Source organism: Carassius gibelio, chromosome A10, assembly GCF_023724105.1.
Source record: "Carassius gibelio isolate Cgi1373 ecotype wild population from Czech Republic chromosome A10, carGib1.2-hapl.c, whole genome shotgun sequence".
Lineage (NCBI taxonomy): Eukaryota > Metazoa > Chordata > Actinopteri > Cypriniformes > Cyprinidae > Carassius > Carassius gibelio.
The window spans coordinates 3,762,645-3,783,916 of NC_068380.1; the positions used below are offsets into that span (position 1 = coordinate 3,762,645).

The 21,272-nt window shown below is 35.7% G+C and overlaps 1 protein-coding gene across 1 annotated transcript; it reads right to left on the bottom strand.

The window, feature by feature from the left end:
• Positions 1-276: 276 nt before the first annotated feature.
• zmp:0000001301 (uncharacterized) lies at positions 277-9,280 on the bottom strand. The gene is made up of 18 exons (XM_052607627.1): positions 8,902-9,280; positions 8,767-8,839; positions 8,623-8,665; positions 8,454-8,532; positions 7,460-7,548; positions 7,224-7,370; positions 6,513-6,564; positions 6,230-6,330; positions 6,076-6,161; positions 4,420-4,501; positions 4,242-4,327; positions 2,987-3,074; positions 2,867-2,915; positions 2,677-2,764; positions 2,078-2,178; positions 1,903-1,987; positions 1,698-1,802; positions 277-588 (listed from the first exon to the last, which is right to left on the bottom strand). Exons 1-18 carry the CDS (start codon positions 8,961-8,963, stop codon positions 484-486), a joined length of 1,521 nt encoding a protein of 506 aa, XP_052463587.1. The 5' UTR covers positions 8,964-9,280; the 3' UTR covers positions 277-483.
• Between the last annotated feature and the right edge of the window lie 11,992 nt (positions 9,281-21,272).

Sequence of the window (21,272 nt, forward strand, 5' to 3'; positions counted from 1 at the left end):
TTTGCACTTTACATATATTTGTGTATATATATATATATATATATATATATATATATATATATATATATATATATATATATGATCAAATGTAATTGTACAAAGTTGAATGTTATTATGTTATAAATCCTGTACTAACATTATTTTTTCATAACTGATATCAGGTCAAAGTTAATGTTAGAGACCTGAGGGCCTCAAGTTTCTCTCAACTGATATAAAACACAAGCTTGTGGAGTAACATGAAAATAAACGACATGGGTCTTGGTGGTAAACCTTCATGTTTCAGAAAAATCTTTTCACATGCGTCACAAATCATCCTGTGCTCTACAGGTATCTCTGGTGATGAGGTAATCTAATTCACACACACACACGTGCACACACACACACACTGAAATAACCAAAGCATCATCAGACAGATATTTCTCAGTAAGGGAGTGGCATCAATGATGACGCTGTCTCTCTGCGGTTGCCATGGAGACAGTGTCTTCACATGCCTTTGAACTGCTGCATTATGGACAGGAGCTGCTCGCTGCGTTTCTGGATGTTGCACTGCTCCTCTTTCAGCTTCTCCTGCTCCTGGAGCACCTCCTCCTGGAAGATCCACATCCAATCAATGAATAAAGACCCGCATGTTGAAATGACGAACAGCCATCACTCACTCCACGCATGAAATGAGACGTTTGCCAGAGTTCAGTGTGAAGAGCTCACATAGAAAGGCTTTTTTTAGATTATTAACATGTCAGATAAAAAGTGTTTTTCTAAAATATAAAAATATAAAAAAATATATATTAATATTTGTATAAAAAAAATTATATATACATATATTGTATACAAAAAATTTACAATGTTTCATACAATTTTCCTGTATTATGAAAAAAACGTTATTACAAATATATAATTTAATTAAATATATACTATAAATACAAAAATAAATTGTCTACACTTTCTATCTGATGTGGTCATCTGAATAATACAATGAAATGAAAATCAAAACAAATAAAATTAAATATGAGGTGAAAATTAACTGAAACATAATAAGGTGAATTAAAAGCTGAAGTATTAAAATAACTACAATTGAAATAAAATAAGGTGGAAAAGAAATAAAAAAACTAAAAATAGAAAAATAAAATCTCAAACTATTAATATATTTTATAATTGTATGCAAATTAAACATCGACATGCATTACAGTGTTGTAAAAATAGAAAAAAAAATGTATATTTCATATATATATATATATATATATATATATATATATATATATATAAATAAATTTACATTTATGCATTTAGCAGACGCTTTTATCCAAAGCGACTTACATTGCATTCAGGCTAACAATTTTCTACAATATATATACACATATTAAATGTTTTTTTTCTATTTTTCTAACATGTGAAAAAATAGACTGTAATGCATGTCAATGTTTCATACACACGACATTTATATATATATGCATATATATATATATATATATATATATATATATATAAATTCATGTCAAATACAATTTTGTATATGTGATTTTATTTAAAAGGAAAATTTAAATTAAAAAAATTAAATAAAAAAAGAATTCAGTCACTAATAACTTACAGACAGTGAATGCAACAATCAGACTAACTAAACTGCTCAAAACAAGCTGGTGTCTCCATCCGACAGTGGTTTGTCTGAAGTGCATGTTTGCGGTTATTTTCAGGTCACACACCCTCAGTTTCCACAGCTCCTTCCTCTCCCTGTCGTTCTCGTCCGCTCGCGCACGCAGCCAGGCCTCGTTCTGACTCCGGTGTCTCTCCAGCATATCCTCAAGTTCCTGTCCGGTCACAACCGCAAGCTTCCTTCAGTCATTGTGAAGAACAAGAGCAAACACATCCAAGAAAATCACTGGAATGGGACGATTTGAGCAGCGGCACCTGTTTCTGTCTCAGCAGATGCTGGTTTTGAGCCTCGCGCTCTTTCTGTAGAGCCTCCGCGTCCCGTGCAAGTGCTTCCTTTTCTCTGTTTCAGATGAGAGCTCATTCAGTTTTGGTTTATAAGATGTTTGTTAAGACAATTAATGTGAAATATACAACACGGCATGACCTCTACCGGTCTAGTTTTTGGAATTCCTCATCTAACATGGCGAAAGCTTTGTGGATCATGTTCATGGCCTCGTCACGAACGGCGCTGAAATCTCTATGAACGCTCACCTGGAGAGAAAGCCACATGATGCATTCGTTACAAAATCATACATTTCCTTGCATATAAAGATTCATATTTACGGCTGAAATCTCCACTGTTCAAAGTTTAGGGTCGGTAAGATAAAAAAAACTCTCTTCTGCTCACCAACGGTGCATTTATTTGATAAAAAATACAGTAAAATTCTGAAATATTATTATGATTTAAAATAACTTTCTTCTTTGTGAATATCTGTTAAGATGTAATTTATTTCTGTGATGCACGGATGAATTTCCAGCATCATTCCTCCAGTCTTCAGTGTCACATGATCTTCAGAAATCAGAATAATATGATGATTTACTGCTCATCATCAATCTTTGAAAACAGTTGTGCAACTTCATGTTTTTGTGGAAACCGTGACACATTTAGTTGTTTCGGGATTATTTAATGAATTGAAGTGTCATCTGTTTGCAACAGAAATCTTTTGTAACTGTCTCCATGCGATCAATGTAAAGTGTGACGTCCATCACCTGAATGTTTTCACTTCTGTAGCTCTTCACGGTCACTGGAGACTGACTCAGCTCGTATTTCACGTTGGGAATCTTTGTTGGGGCGAAGCTGATCAAGTGGAAATTATTTGAATAACAGAACGTTACTTTCATGTGAAACTGGTAACGAAAGCCCTGTTTTAGTCAGACACACACACACACACACACACACCTGTTACTGGCCCCCTGCAGTCCAAACTCTGACAAGATCTCCTTCATCACTGCAGACAATCATGGATCAGACTCAGAAGAGTTGAACACAGATGACTGTATTTACAGGAGCTTTATTTACCTGGCTGTCTTTCTGAGGGGTTTATTAATTTCATTATTTTCAAGTCATTAAAATCTTGTTCCTCATTTTTGCCTCCAAACACATAAAGCTGCAACCAAGCAGAAAAACACTCAGTTAAAAGCAAAAAGTTAGATTTGAGATACTGAACACAGGTTGGACGCGTCTTTTTATTGTTAAAGTAATGCTTTTAAAAATAGTTTTGGTAATTATCATAAATGAAATAAAAGCTGAAATAAAATAAAATAATTAAAAAAAAAAAAAATAAATAAAAAAAAAAAAAATATATATATATATATATATAATTCGAAATGTTGCCTTATCTAAAACTAAAATAAGTTAAATTACTAAAACTGACGAAAAAAGTTAACGTTATAATACATCACGTGATGTTCTAGTTCGCATATAATGTTACGCATTTATAGTGCGTTCTGTCACTGGAAATGTATAATGATCACATTTTTAAAGATATGGGACAGAAAATGTATAGATCTATAATTTATGTAGTTTCGTATAGTTACTATCACACAAATAAAGAGTTACGTCTTTCTTTAAAAGTCAGCATAATTACAAATGTGATATCGATTTTATACAACAGCTCAATAAACAAGAAGTTAATATCAAAATCAAATCTTACGTTTTAGACAACATATTACCTGTTTTTGCTCTATTTCTAAGAACAGAAATCTTTCCAAACACAGCCACCGTTTTGCGTCTCTGAATAACATGATAGAGTTTCGCGCCTGAATGAATCAACCGTTTAAATGACTCGGTTCAACCGCAATGACTCGCTTATTAACAGTGACTCACTGCCACCTACTGGCCATTTTAACTTCACATTTAAGGTTCCTTTTATAATTTCAAACATCAGTTTTCGATGTTTTGTTTAAAATATCAAAACATTGTTTATTCATTTGTAAATGCAGGTAAAAATTTAGAATCGATGTTTAGAATCAGGCTTCAGTAGTAAAGGGATGAAAAAAATTAACATAGATGTTAGACAAGAAATACATTTGTGACAAAAACTCATATTTAAATTTCTTTGATTATATATTCCAGCTCTGCTCATTCTGGACATTCATCAGTTTCACGAGGTGCATCATGGGATACTTTATGAAACCTCCCTTCAATCTCTTCTCCATTTAAAAAAATATATAATGCAAATTCAGTCATTTAAGTGCATTTTTGTGATGATTAGAAACAGCTGATTGTCTAAACTTTTGAATTATGTAAAAGTGCATATATGTTTGACACATACATGACTGTGGATGATGAAAGCTGTGTGTGTGTGACGTCTGGAGGGAGGGATGCCGACATACAGTGGTACTTTCCATTTCATCTTTCCTGGTGAAACAGGAAGAGTTTAAGAGAGTTAGTGTCTGTTCATTCTCTTCTGTGAGAAAACAGTTCACTCTCAGTGTCGCTTCTCATCTTACCGATGCTTAATTTGTGAATTTCATTTGTTGATGATACCACTCCGTCTGGATTAGTGATGGTTCCTCCGAATAAGTAAATATCCTGAATCAAAACATTTGTTCAAGCATCATTATTACCTTTGGGTCATATTTGAAGTTTATTCTAAAATGCTAAGTAATTAAACCTCAGTTTGAGATTTTTTTCTTCATTTATTCAGATTTATTTCAGAATTGCGTTTTTTTTTACGTTTTGTCTCTTCTGCTTATCAACACTGAATTTACTGAGCAAAAAAAAAAAAAACTTTGTGAATTATTATTACAATTTTAAAATAAGTGTTTAATTTAAAAATGTTATTTATTCCTGTGTGCTGGGCGATATGAACAGTATTTTATTTCATGGTAATCATATATAGTTTTATATAGTTTATAAATTTTTTTTTTTGCTTTTAATAGGGTCTTTATGATTTCACGTTTTTTGATACCATAGAAATTTAATAATTATTCACCAGTGTCAATATCACAAAAAAATTATACCAGTCTAAAAAAAAGCTCACTAAAGACAAGTAAACTGTCAGCGATTACATATGAATAAGAAACTAATTAAAAACAATAGACCAAAAAAAAAAAAAACTACAGTAGAAAAATAAATAAATATATATATATATATATATATATATATATATATATATATATATATATATATATATATATATATATATATATATATATATATATATATATATATATATATATTTTTTTTTTTTTTTTTTTTTTTGCTTGATTAACATGAATAACAGACAGCAGGAATATTAGACTGCTGTCACTTTAAGAGCTAACCGGATACAATATACTGTCACACATTCGTTTTGCTTACACTTAAGACCTAAATTACTGTGTTTATGAGGATACTTGCAAACACTGGCATTTTGACACATACAAGTTGGTTGTTTTTAATTGTTGGCCTACAAAAAGTGTCAAAAATAACACCGTTCAATACTCCTACACTCTATGCGCACTGTCTTCACATGTGTGTGCCTCTCTGTCTCTGTCGCATATACAGAAATAAGTTCTCTTTCACTGCTGATTGCATTTCAAAAGCTTAAAATCACTTTTTTAAACCACAATGCTTTAAAATGCACGGAAATTAGAAGTTTCCGTGACCACAGCAACATTACGTGTGCGTGTAACCGTGATAAAGACGATAGTCCAAAATGTTCAAAAAATATTTTGCTTTTTCCTTGCTTATTCTTGCTAGGGCTGCATTTATTTGATCAAAAATTCTGTAAAAATTGTGAAATATTATTACAATTTATATTTCCTGTTTTCTATGTCAATATCTATTCAAATGTAATTTATTTCCGTGATGCGCAGCTGTATTTTCAGCATCATTCCTCCAGCCTTCAGTGTCACATGATCTTCAGAAATCATTCTAATGTGCTGATTGGCTGCTCAAGAAACATTTCTGATTATCATCAATGTTAGAAACAGTTAATATGTCGATGCATTTTATTTAACGGGATTCTTCGATGAATAGAAAGTTCAAAAGAACAGCATTTAAGTTACTTTTGTAACATTTTGTGTCACTTTTGATTCATTTAATGCATCCTTGTAGAATACAAATATTAATTTCTTTCCAAAAGAAAAGAAAGAAGAACTAGTAAACTAAACCAGTTTTACCTTGTCATGGTGTGATGTAAAGGTTTGACCGGCACAAACAACAGGAGCCTCTCCTTTTACCTTACACTGTTCCCACACCAGAGTCTCTACGGGGAAAAAACACATTCACTAGTTCATTACAGTCAGCCGTTCAATCTTTACTATGTAAGATTACCTGTATTCAGTGCACACATGTCTTTGGCTTGAGACCCGTCCTCTGAACATCCACCAAACAGAAATATCTGCTCCCCGACCACAGCTAATGAATGACCGTATCTACAGAAGAGAAGCAGAAGAAGAAGACGGTCAGACGCTGGAAGAGGAAAAGCACCAAATAAACACTTTGAGCAGACGGCTGACAATTACAGCTTTATTTCCAACAGTCATAAATGTGCAATATATGCTCTTTTATATGGTTTTCTACACACAGGTAAATCTAGAGTCAGATCAGTGTTTACCTCGCTGAAGGCAGAGCTCCTGTGGTTTTAATAGGCATCCAGTTCAATGACACTGAAAGATGTAAAGCAGCAACATAATCGAAGTTACTGTTAACAAAATATTCAATCCAGTGAATAACAACTTACATTTGGATCTGATTTTGGATGCTGCTTTTATTATTTTTGGAATGACTAGAGTGAATTAGCATTTAATGACAGAATTAGCTTTTTTTTTTTTTTTGCATTAACTATTTATTTTGAAAACGATTTAACCCTGTAAAGCCTGACATGAAATCATAGTTCGAATTGTATTTATTTATTTATTTTTTAACAGTAAGAGATTATTGAAACCTTTAAACAACATTTAAAATAATAAGTCACATACGTGTTATCTTTTGATTATCATAGTTGATCTATCAAGCTTTTATGGCTCATAAAGTATAATGCATTGAGAAAAAAAACAGCTCATTTGTATTCAGAGGCATATGCAATGTTTCTTAGATGCTGATGTTTATACGACCAGAAAGAGATGAAATTCTAATGCTTGTAATGTAAATAAATGAGATCTTTATGGCAGTATAACAGATAATGTTATAAACTGATCTCAATAGGAGTCTGTGCTCTATATAACTTTGAGTGGATAAACTCTAAACTATCAATCAGACGACAGAAGCTTGGAAAGACTAGTCTTAGAAAGGACTAGTCTAATAATGCAGTCCCCACAGTACTGACCGGTGTTGAACATCATGAGGTCATCTGTAGAGACGCTGTCCAGAATCCCTCCGAACACATAGATGTTGTCTCCCAGAGCCGCTGCGCTGTGTCTCAGAGTCCGCAGACACACTCCTGCAGTCTGCAGCTTCTCCCACATCAACGTCACTGACGCACAGATCAATCCACACGCGTCTCAACGCAAGCTGTTCATCTGAATCTAGAAATCACATGCATTCACATAATAAAAGTCTCACCGATGTCAAAGCAGTAGACGCCTGGGAGACACTCTCCAGCTTCAGGGTGTGAGGAACCTCCAAACAAGTAGAGTTTTCCTTTAACGACACTAGAAGAAAACGAAAATGTGGTGATTTTTTTATATAATTTTATATAATTTTTTTTAAAGGAAATTAATACTTTTATTGATCAAGGATGCATTAAATTGATCAAAAGTGACAGCAAAGACATGTATAATGTTACAAAAGACTTCTGTTTCAAATAAATGTTGTTCTTTTGAACTTTCTGTTCATTAAATTATTCCTGAATAATTAAATGTATTGCAGTTAATCACAAAAACATTAAGCAGCAAAATATTTTCAAAATAAATAGTGATCAAAATGTTTCTTGAGCAGCAAATCAGCATATTAAAAAAAAGTTTACTGTATTTATTTTATTAAATAAATTCATTATAAAATATAAACGCTATTAAATAAATGAACAAAACTCATTTATTTGTTTTTATATTTTAATTTTTGTAATAAATAATATATTTGTTTTTTAATGCAATATTTAGTTTGGCTTTCTTTTTTTTGCTTCATTTTAATATAGTAGTAAATGTTAGTAAATAGTAAATGTAATAGTAAACAATTTCAGTTTAAATTTACAATTTCACAGTTAAAAAACGTTACACTCATAATTAAATAAATAAATAAATACATTTAGAAATGTTTAAATAAAATATATATTTTAAAATATAATAAATAAATTAGAAAATATATATATTACAATGATTTCTGAAGGATCGTGTGATACCGAAGACTGATGCTGAAAATTCAGCTTTGATCACAGGAATAAATTACAATTTAAAAGAAAACATGCAATTTAAATTGTAATAATATTTAACAATTTCTTCTGCATTTTTAATCAAATAAATGTTATTTTTTCTTCAAAAACCTCACACATCTTAGTGACCCCATATTTTAAACAGTGGAGTTTTAGCTGTAAATATTAATACATGTTCTCTCTAATTACCATAAAGTGTGTCCCTCTCTCGCTGTGGGAACGTCACCTTTCTGAGGCATCAGCTCCCATGTAACTCGATCAGGTGAAACTAAAACAGAAAAGTTGCACTGATGTTCTATCATGAAATCAATAAAGCATTCACTTATGTGTTAACAGCAAAATATATCACCAAAGGTACCTGTAATCATGTAAAAGTCATTCAGATATATCGGAGGATGGTCCTAAATATAAAAAATAAACAGTTGCATAAGGCACTATGTTTAAATCAATAATCTTTATGAACACAAAGAGCAGTTTTCAGCGGTTTATTGGATTCACACACCTCTGTGATCGCACTGGAAGCTCCTCCAAACAAGAAAGCGATATTTCCTGCTACAGTCATCGCATGGCCATATCTGTAAATGATCAGTATATGCTTATGGCATTACGTAAACATCTGCATGCAGAATGAACTCACCTTGGGCTTGGTGGGACTCCTGCGATGTCCTTGTCAACCCAATGTCCACTCGCTAAAGCCATATTAGTGTAGTTATTGTCTTGTAATTAATTTCTTTAATCTATGACCTGAGATAATCAGCAGTGATGGATCATGTGCTGAATGTTTTCCTGTTCACACACAGGTTCAGTGTCTCCAGCAGAGGTAAGATGAGAAAAGTGTTGCCTAGTGACACAGATAAACAAACGCCGCAGAGACCCATTTAACTTAATGGAGGCTATTTCAAATAATTGTAATTTTAAATAAGTTTTAAGTCAAATTGCTTCAACAGTATATTGTTTTATAAAACAATTTCATAAAACTACTGCCTGTTTTTTTTAAATGTCTTAAATCACAGACACAATAAAATACTTTTTTTTTTAAAAATTACTTTTAAATATAAAAAATTAAACATATATATTTATTTATTTAGAACAAATGATAAGACTAGATCATTTGCAATTTTTTATTTTATTAAATGTCCTTATCACAGGCTACAAATTAAACACACTTAAAAAAACTAAGTAATTATGAACCCGCTCCGAACTCCCGAACTGTCTCAAATGATTCACGCTCCGAACACCCGAACTGAGTCAAATGATTCGCGATCCCCAAACTGACTCAAATGATTCACGCTCCGAATTCCCAAACTTACTCAAATTATTCGCGAACCCGCTTTGAACTCCTAAATGGAGTCAAATTATTCGCGACCCCGCTGCGAACTCCCGAACAGACTCAAATGATTCGCGCTCCGAACTGCCAAACTGACTCGAATGCTTCAAAAGCTCTTGCAGCAGCTCAACACAAACACATCAGATTGTGGTTAATTTTGCAGATCATGACTTATATCTACTCTTCCTCTCCCTCTAGTTTGGTAATATAAAGATTCCTCCTTTGAACTCCCACCTCTTCTGTTGGTTTTATTGTTCTGGGTCTGAATTTGGGCTCCTGGGGTCTCAAAAAAATTACATTTTCAATTTCCAAGGTGAACGTTATGACAACACACTTTTAGAAAAAAAGGGTTCATTGGGGTTCTATATAGAACCATAGGGTTCTTTACTCAACTCCAAAGAACCTTTTATGCTAAAAAGGTTCTATAATGACAAGAAAGAACTCTTTTGGCACAAAGGTTCTTTAGGATATTATTCATTCATATTTTACATTATTCTGCAACATTTTGTATTTGTAATTAAATTATTGTTTGTAGTAACTTAATATCACATTTTAATCATGCTGATTTTTGGAGAAAAACTGAAATGGCATTCTTCGTTGTGATATTGATTAACTACATAAAATGATATAAATATATACATTTTCTAACCCCATATCTTGAATTTTGTGATCATTCACATGCATTCATAAATGCATTTGAATACACCGAATAATGCAGTGAAAGAATGCACTCAAAATGCACACGCGCACTAGTATGACTTCATCATGTAACTTTACATTAGCCTAGATGCCTGCACTTTTTAGTCACGATTTGTTTAGTTTTTAAATATACTTGATACTGTTAAAAGGCACATCATAAAAAATTCGAGTTCACATATCACACCTAAACATGCGTGGAAAACGTAATTAGAATTAGCTACTAAATTAGTTAAAAATGCCTATCCATATACAGCTATGATCAGTTGTTCCTTCATATTGGCTGAGCTTTCAACGTTGTCACGGGGAAAGGAAGAAGCTGATTAATAATAAATGATTGCTATTCCTGTTTGTTTGCCAGCATTAATGCATTCATATATTAGCTGCAAAAATGTTTAGACAAGTATTATTTAAAGTTAATAAAAATGTTAGAAAAGCCGCACGGATATATATATATATATACTGTTTAAAAATGAAATCTATCATCATGCTGAGCAGCTGACTGAAAGCCGGCGACTCCACAGTACAGAGACAGGCTGCATGTTTTCAACATTTCACCTGTTTGAGATACTGTTTGTAGACCCATTCCACAGAATAATATTCATTAAAACTGTATGTTAACACATAGGAGCTTGCTGCATGAATCCGTGAGAAGGCTACAGTTTCCAAATACATGGGAACGGATTGCGAACGTGTGCGCGCAGATGATGAATTCGTGGGTACAGATTCAAAAACTGAGGGTACGGTTTACAAAATCTTAGCGCATGGATTGGAAATTCGTGGGCTAGGATAGGACATTCGAACCAGAAAGACACAGCTTACATTTGACTAAAAGGTTTTTGTCTTTATGCTCAACTAAAGTGAAATAATGAGCATATTTCCACTTTGAGAAACTCGTGTTACTCTCGCCATGACTGCCGCACATAGCTACTTGAATAAACGGAACCACAGTGCGATCGTGTTTACAGTGGTTGGCATCCACCGATCTTACAAATGCGTTGTTGCAAACAGGTTACCAATAACCCATTACTGCCCAACACCGGACAAACTGACTCAAATGATTCGCGATCCCGCTCCGAACTCCCGAACTGAATCAAATAATTCGCCGCTCTGAACTCTCGAACTGATTCAAATGATCCGCGAAGCCGCTCCGAACTCCCGAATTGACTCAAATGATTCGCGAACCCGCTACGAACTCTCGAACTGATTCAAAGGATTTGCGATCCCGCCCGGAACTCCCAAACTGACTCAAATGATTCGCCGCTCCGAACTCCCGAACTGACTCAAATGATTCGCCGCTCCGAACTCCCGAACTGACTCAAATGATTCGCCGCTCTGAACTCTCGAACTGATTCAAATGATCCGCGAAGCCGCTCCGAACTCCCGAATTGACTCAAATGATTCGCGAACCCGCTACGAACTCTCGAACTGATTAAAATGATCCGCGATCCCGCTCCGAACTCCCGAACTGACTCAAATGATTCGCCGCTCCGAACTCCCGAACTGACTCAAATGATTCGCCGCTCCGAACTCCCGAATTGATTAAAATGATTCACGCTCCAAACTCCCGAACTGACTCAATGGCTTAGTTCTCTAATTTCATAACATTTACTGAAATGAAGGTACGAAAAGTATGTTATAAAATATCAATATTTCCATTCTGAACTGCTTTCCACGTCGAAACATCCACGAACATAACCAGATGAGCAGATCACTCTCTCACTATTTGATAGTTTTTATCCACTCATCATCATCATCCACCAATCAGAACACACGGGAACTCTTTGACCACAGCTGCTGTGCTCCAAAAGCTCTTGCAGCAGCTCAACAGGTGGTCAGATCTCTGAGGTGGTCAGATCACATCAGATTGTGGTTAATCTTGCAGATCATGACTTATATCTACTCTTCTTCTCCCTGCAGTTTGGTAATAATAAAGATTCCTCCTTTGAACTCCCACCTCTTCTGTGGGTTTTATTGTTCTGGGTCTGAATTTGGGCTCCTGGGATTTCAAAAAAGAAACATTTTCAATCTCCAAGGTGAACATTATGACAACACCAGTGTTGTGCTAGTTACTAAGAAATAGTAGCTATTTACAGTTACTAGTTACTTAATTCAAAAAGTAACTCAATTACTTTGTTGATTAATTACACCAAAAAGTAATGCATTACTGTTAAAAGTAAATTTTTTGTTACTTTTTAAAAGAACCCTCTTTAATGTTCCCATTAATGCGCTTTTATGTGTTATGGTCTTTACAAACACAAAATAAAACAGCAAGTAATTTTTAAACACTATTTTGATTAAGTCAGACCAGCACAAACTGAATATTGTATATCACAAGAATTTCTGAAATAAATAACAAAACACCTGAATAATTTATTCAGAATCAAAAACTAAAGTTGCTTCTGCATCATAAAAGCTGTTGTGTTGAGCCCTTAAAAATATTCCTTTCACAGCTTTAAGTATGAAAACTATCAACAATGGAAAACATAACACAAAACATTTTGAAATAAATAAATGAAAACAATCTGAAATATATATATATATATATGATATAAAATCTACTGTTGGTTAAGTACATATTGTATTATTTGATTAACGTGCTTGAGTTTTACTTGTTTGACACGAAGGAACCGAGAGAAATGATGCCCACATTGTCAACTGAAATTCACTGAGAATGGCTAAAATTAGCTAACGTTAGAAGGCTAAAAGTTACTTATATTGATGTAATTTTTATTGGTACGCTTTAATTAATTTTTCAGGGGACATCACATCCCAATTGTCTTATCAGAAGTGTCCTGTTCACTTTCTCACAGTTACACACCTCTCAAGGGCGTCACATTAAAGCATAACATCTTTTATACGATAAAAATACAATCTAATGCATGTTGATTACCTTTTTCTAATGTTTCATTCATGATTCATTCATCTTGTTCCAAGTTTGTTTTAATTTTATTTTTTTTAGCTGTAGACCATAAAGATATTTTGAAAGTAAGTGCATGTCATATATCTCAAATTTTTTATTTTATTTATTTTAAAAAGAAATGTATTCTCTTCCCTCAGCTGCTGTGAAGAGGTGGAGACTCTGAAGTGGATGCAGCGATGGCAGAACACCTGAAGCTCGCTCCAGGAAGAGCTGAGGGTGGAGGTTACAAGAAATGAGCCAAACAACTGTAATGTGTTTAAGGGATTTTTCACACAAAAATGAAAATTGTCATAATTTTCTCACCCTCATGTTACGATCATAATAATTTTTCCTACAATGGCAGTTAATAGATTGTGAGATCTGTTTAGTTACAAATATTTTTCCAAATATCTTTGTGTTTATAAGACAACTGTGTAAGTCAATGACAAGATTAATAAAGACATGATAAAAAGTATCCATCTTTTAACATTCTAGTAGAAAACATGTGAACGCATTCTCAGAAATGTAGTATTTGAATTCATGTTGGTTCTACATAGTTTAAAATCATTTACACCACTTAGATTTTATAAATAGCAATGATTTCAAACATATTTTATGATGAGGGTCTTCTATGTTTTATGATTTTTTTGTCACATGACAACAATGGCTCCTGCAATATGCCATGTTCAAATATTAATAATATTCATTAAAACTGTATGTTAACACATAGGAGCTTGCTGCATGAATCCGTGAGAAGGCTACAGTTTCCAGATCCATGGGAACGGATTGCAAAAGTGTGCGCGCAAATTATGAATTCGTGAGTACAGATTCAAAAACTGAGGGTACGGTTTACAAAACCTTTGCGCATGGATTGGAAATTCGTGGGCTAGGATAGGACATTCGAACCAGAAAGACACAACTTACGTTTGACTAAAAGGTTTTTGTCTTTATGCTCAACTAAAGTGAAATAATGAGCATATTTCCACTTTGAGAAACTCGTGTTACTCTCGCCATGACTGCCGCACATAGCTACTTGAATAAACGGAAACACGCCAACAGTGCGTCTTCGTGTTTACAGTGGTTGGCATTAGGGGTGTGCATTGGCACTGCCCTCACGAATCGATTACGATTCACCAGGTAACGATTCGATTCAATTCGATTCTAAGATGCACTTCGATGCTTCAAAATTCCACTGCACACAAGGTAAATTTTTCATCAGTAATGAGGCAATACAAGCAGATATTAAACAACAGATTTTATTGGCTGCTATGTGTCTCCTGTATCTTTGACATAAAATTTATTAAATTAAATTAAATGTAATTAAATAAAATGTAATTAAATCAAATATAATTAAATCAAATTAAATGGTACATGGTATTGGATATGGCATTTTCATACCTGAAAATGAAAAAAATAAAAAACACTGCTTTCAGTTCTTCTTTTTTTTTTTACACACAGTAAAATAGCAGCTCTAAGACAGGGCACTTCCTTAAGTCCTGTGCAAATATTAAAATTAAAACACTATTTTAACAACAACCACCCAGGAATAAAAATATTCAGTGCAACAACACACAGTAACCACTTATTACTGTGAAACTTTTTTCAAGTAGTTAAGTAAAGTGCAAACTATTCTCAACAAAACAGCAGCTTAGCAGCTATATGACAATGACAATTATATATGCCTGCCCCCTGATCCTACCACCACATCAGCTGCATACAATCGGTAGCTTATACCGAGGCTCAATTGTTTTAAGCATGTGGCGAAACCTCACATTTTCTACCACAGAATAGGGTCGTAGATCCTTCGCTATAAAACATGCCACCGATCGTGTGATCCTCTTTGCTCTCTCGGAGTTGTGTGGCAATGTTGACACTAGCGACTCGTCAATTCTTGGCTGGGATGTGTCGACTTTTTGTGTTGTTGTTGTTGAAGCTAACTCAGGATACCAATGATCAACATGGTTCGTGAAGTTAGTTGTATTGCCAACGTGCTTCATTTTAGTGTGGCAGATTTTACACACAGCGTAAGACGTGTCTAGTTTCCCATTCACTTCATAAAATCCGAAATGTGCCCAGATGTCCGCTTTCCAAGCTTTGGGCGCGTTTTTAATAATCTGTCTATCACGGTCATCTCCCTCCACCTCAGCCATCTTGCTTGTTGTTGTTGTTGTTATTCTCCAAGGGGCAAGGAACTCGACCGGAAGTTGAAGTCGGGTGGGGGCTGCCATCTTTTAGCAGAACTTCACTTGCGTTAGCATTCCCATCGACTCCCATTCATTTTGGCGTCACTTTGACAGCGAATAACTTTACATCTGAGGCGTTTAAAGACTCTGTTTGTCCATTATTTATTTCTAAAGATACACGAAAATGTATAAAGGGCTCCATTACCTTCTATGTTACATTATGGCCCCGTAGAAACAGTTTTTGTAAAAATAGGCTAACGATTGCGTCATAACCACTCGGCTCTCTGTCGCATTACCGTACAGACAGGTGGAGAAGCTCGCAGACAATTAACTTAATATGGCGTACTGGCGTTACATTTTAAAATACTATACAAAATAATTAATCAGAATACTTACTCCTGCTCACTCAAGACAAAGAACTCCCCGCTCAAGCTCGCCGTCTCTGCAAGATTAACGATGGCAGTTTGCACGCACAGCTACTAGAAGATTTACATCTGTCAGACAGGTTGCTGACGTTGCCAAGCTTCGTTTGAGTCTGCGCGTCAGAAACGGAAGTGCTAAAAAACGCTAAAACTGGGCTTCATTTGTCTCAATTGAGTTCCAATGGTGTCACGGTTTTGGTAAGGGAGGAACTCAGGTGCAGACAGGATTTACAACACAAACAGGTTTATTTACAAAAAGGGGAAAATAAAAACCCACGAGGGGGAAAACAAGGACTAGGGCAGATACAAAAATAACTAAACAGGACTGAAGGTAAGATAAACAAAGACTCAAAACTAGAGAACACTGACTACGAATAAACACTCACGGCTATACAGGATACAAACTCACAAAGGGGAATACTTCTTTCACAATCACAGGTGAGGAACACACAAATCACACAGAGGTACAATGAACCAACGCAAGACAGAGCACACTAGGAGATCTAAATAGGGGGAACAATCAAGACACGACAGGTGGCACAGATGGGACAATCAAGACACGACTAGGTTAACAAGGGGGGCGGGGCAAGGGAACGAGACAACACAAGCACATGGCCCAAAGACAAGGCCATGTGCTTGAACACAAAACACTGGTCTGCCATGATCCTGCCTCAAGACTAGGAAAAATCAAGGACACGAGGGCAGGATCATGACAAATGGGGTCGCTGTGTCCATTTCTTTTACTGTCTATGTTATTCTCCCGGAACCTGAAGTATTTAAACTTCACAACTTTATTGTCTGCCAGAAAATAAACAGTGACATAATCGATTATGGCACTTTGCCGCATCGATGTTGAATCGTTCATGCCCCGCATCGCGATGCATTGCCGAATCGATTATTGTTGACACCCCTAGTTGGCATCCACCGATCCTACAAATGCTTAGCTGCAAACAGGTTACCAATAACCCGTTACTGCCCAATACCGGACAAACTGACTCAAATGATTCGCGATCCCGCTCCGAACTCTCGAACTGATTCAAATGATCCGCGAAGCCGCTCCGAACTCCAGAGTTGACTCAAATGATTCGCGAACCCGCTACGAACTCTCGAACTGATTCAAATGATTCGCGATCCCGCCCCGAACTCCAAAACTGACTCAAATGATTCGCCGCTCCGAACTCCCCAACAAACTCAAATGATTCGCCGCTCCGAACTCACGAACTGATTCAAATGATTCACGCTCCGAACTCCCGAACTGACTCAAATGATTCGCCGCTCCGAACTCTCGAACTGAATCAAATGATTCGCGAACCCGCTCCGAACCCCGAACTGACTCAAATGATTCACGCTCCAAACTGCCATTGGCTTAGTTCTCTAATTTCATAACATTTACTTAAATTAAGGTACGAAAATATGTTGTTAACAAATAAAATATCAATATTTCCATTCTGAACTGCTTTCCACGTCGAAACATCCACGAACATAACCAGGTGAGCAGATCACTCTCTCACTATTTGATTGCTCTAGTTTTTATCCACTCATCATCATCATCCACCAATCAGAACACACGGGAACTCTTTGACCACAGCTGCTGTGCTCCAAAAGCTCTTGCAGCAGCTCAACAGGTGGTCAGATCTCTGAGGTGGTCAGATCACATCACATAGTGGTTAATCTTGCAGATCATGACTTATATCTACTCTTCCTCTTCCTGCAGTTTGGTAATAATAAAGATTCCTCCTTTGAACTCCCACCTCTTCTGTGGGTTTTATTGTTCTGGGTCTGAACTTGGGCTCCTGGGGTCTCAAAAAAGAAACATTTTCAATCTCCAAGGTGAACGTTATGACAACACCAGTGTTGTGCTAGTTACTAAGAAATATTAACTAGCTACAGTTACTAGTTACTTAATTCAAAAAGTAACTCAATTACTTTGTTGATTAATTACACCAAAAAGTAATGTATTACTGTTAAAAGTAACTTTTTAGTTACTTTTTAAAAGAACCCTCTTTAATGTTCCCATTAATGCGCTTTTATGTGTTATGGTATATACAACACAAAGTAAAACAGAAAGTAATTTTTAAACACTATTTTGATTAAGTCAGACCAGCACAAACTGAATATTGTATATCACAAGGATTTCTGAAATAAATAACAAAACACCTGAATAATTTATCATAAAAGCTGTTGTGTTGAGCCCTTAAAAATATTCCTTTCACAGCTTTAAGTATGAAAACTATCAACAATGGACAACATAACACAAAACATTTTGAAATAAATAAATGAAAACAATCTGAATTATTTATATATATATATATATATATATATATATATATATATATATATATATATATATATATATATATGATATAAAATCTACTGTTGGGTAAGTACATATTGTATTATTTGATTAACGTGCTTGAGTTTTACTTGTTTGACACGAAGGAACCGAGAGAAATGATGCCCACATTGTCAACTGAAATTCACTGAGAATGGCTAAAATTAGCTAACGTTAGAAGGCTAAAAGTTACTTATATTGATGTAATTTTTATTGGTACGCTTTAATTAATTATTCAGGGGACATCACATCCCAATTGTCTTATCAGAAGTGTCCTGTTCACTTTCTCACAGTTACACACCTCTCAAGGGCGTCACATTAAAGCATAACATCTTTTATACGATAAAAATACAATCTAATGCATGTTGATTACCTTTTTCTAATGTTTCATTCATGATTCATTCATCTTGTTCCAAGTTTTTTTTTTTTTTTAGCTGTAGACCATAAAGATATTTTGAAAATAAGTGCATGTCATATATCTCAAATTTTTTATTTTATTTATTTTAAAAAGAAATGTATTCTCTTCCCTCAGCTACTGTGAAGAGGTGGAGACTCTGAAGTGGATGCAGCGATGGCAGAACACCTGAAGCTCGCTCCAGGAAGAGCTGAGGGTGGAGGTTACAAGAAATGAGCCAAACAACTGTAATGTGTTTAAGGGATTTTTCACACAAAAATGAAAATTGTCATAATTTTCTCACCCTCATGTTACGATCATAATAATTTAATAATATTAATTAAAACTGTATGTTAACACATAGGAGCTTGCTGCATGAATCCGTGAGAAGGCTACAGTTTCCAAATCCATGGGAACGGATTGTGAACGTGTAGATTATGAATTCGTGAGTACAGATTCAAAAACTGAGGGTACGGTCTACAAAACCTTAGCGCAAGGGTTTGGATTGGAAATTCGTGGGCTAGGATAGGACATTCGAACCAGAAAGACACAGCTTACATTTGACTAAAAGGTTTTTGTCTTTATGCTCAACTAAAGTGAAATAATGAGCATATTTCCACTTTGAGAAACTCGTGTTACTCTCGCCATGACTGCCGCATAGCTACTTGAATAAACGGAAACACGCCAACAGTGCGTCTTCGTGTTTACAGTGGTTGGCATCCACCAATCCTACAAATGCGTTGCTGCAAACAGGTTACCAATAACCCGTTACTGCCCAATACCGGACAAACTGACTCAAATGATTCGCGATCCCGCTCCGAACTCCCGAACTGACTCAAATGATTCGCCGCTCCGAACTCACGAACTGATTCAAATGATCCACGAAGCCGCTCCGAACTCCCGAATTGACTCAAATGATTCGCGAACTAGCTACAAACTCTCGAACTGATTCAAATGATTCGCGATCCCGCCCCGAACTCCCAAACTGACTCAAATGATTCGCCGCTCCGAACTCCCAAACTGACTCAAATGATTCGCCGCTCCGAACTCACGAACTGATTCAAATGATCCGCGAAGCCGCTCCGAACTCCCGAATTGATTAAAATGATTCACGCTCCGAACTCCCGAACTGACTCAAATGATTCACCGCTCCGAACTCTCGAACTGAATCAAATGATTCGCGAACCCGCTCCGAACCCCCGAATTGATTAAAATGATTCACGCTCTGAACTCCCGAACTGACTCAAATGATTCACGCTCCGAACTGCCATTGGCTTAGTTCTCTAATTTCATAACATTTACTGAATTTAAGGTACGAAAAGTATGTTGTCAACAAATAAAATATCAATATTTCCATTCTGAACTGCTTTCCACGTCAAAACATCCACGAACATAACCAGGTGAGCAGATCACTCTCTCAGTGTCTCTCTATATATAATATTCATTAAAACTGTATGTTAACACATAGGAGCTTGCTGCATGAATCCGTGAGAAGGCTACAGTTTCCAAATCCATGGGAACGGATTGTGAACGTGTAGATTATGAATTTGTGGGTACAGATTCAAAAACTGAGGTTACGGTTTACAAAACCTTAGCGCAAGGGTTTGGATTGGAAATTCGTGGGCTAGGATAGGACATTCGAACCAGAAAGACACAGCTTACATTTGACTAAAAGGTTTTTGTCTTTATGCTCAACTAAAGTGAAATAATGAGCATATTTCCACTTTGAGAAACTCGTGTTACTCTCGCCATGACTGCCGCATAGCTACTTGAATAAACGGAAACACGCCCACAGTGCGTCTTCGTGTTTACAGTGGTTGGCATCCACCAATCCTACAAATGCGTTGCTGCAAACAGGTTACCAATAACCCGTTACTGCCCAACACTGGACAAACTGACTCAAATGATCCGCGAAGCCGCTCCGAACTCACGAACTGATTCAAATGATCCGCGAAGCCGCTCCGAACTCCCGAATTGATTAAAATGATTCACGCTCCGAACTCCCGAACTGACTCAAATGATTCGCCGCTCCGAACTCTCGAACTGAATCAAATGATTCACGAACCCGCTCCGAACCCCCGAACTGATTCAAATGATTCACGCTCTGAACTGCCATTGGCTTAGTTCTCTAATTTCATAACATTTACTGAATTTAAGGTACGAAAAGTATGTTGTTAACAAATAAAATATCAATATTTCCATTCTGAACTGCTTTCCACGTTGAAACATCCACGAACATAACCAGGTGAGCAGATCACTCTCTCACTATTTGATTGCTCTAGTTTTTATCCACTCATCATCATCATCCACCAATCAGAACACACGGGAACTCTTTGACCACAGCTGCTGTGCTCCAAAAGCTCTTGCAGCAGCTCAACAGGTGGTCAGATCTCTGAGGTGGTCAGATCACATCAGATTGTGGTTAATCTTGCAGATCATGACTTATATCTACTCTTCCTCTTCCTGCAGTTTGGTAATAATAAAGACTCCTCCTTTGAACTCCCACCTCTTCTGTGGGTTTTATTGTTCTGGGTCTGAATTTGGGCTCCTGGAGTCTCAAAAAAGAAACATTTTCAATCTCCAAGGTGAACATTATGACAAGGAGCCATGTGGAGCACTTTTATGATGGACGGATGCACTTTATTTAACTTAAAAATCCCAACACCCATTCACTGCCATTATAAAGCTCAGAAGACCCAAGACATTTTTAATATAACTCAGATCGTAGTCTGAAATCAAAAAGTCAAATACA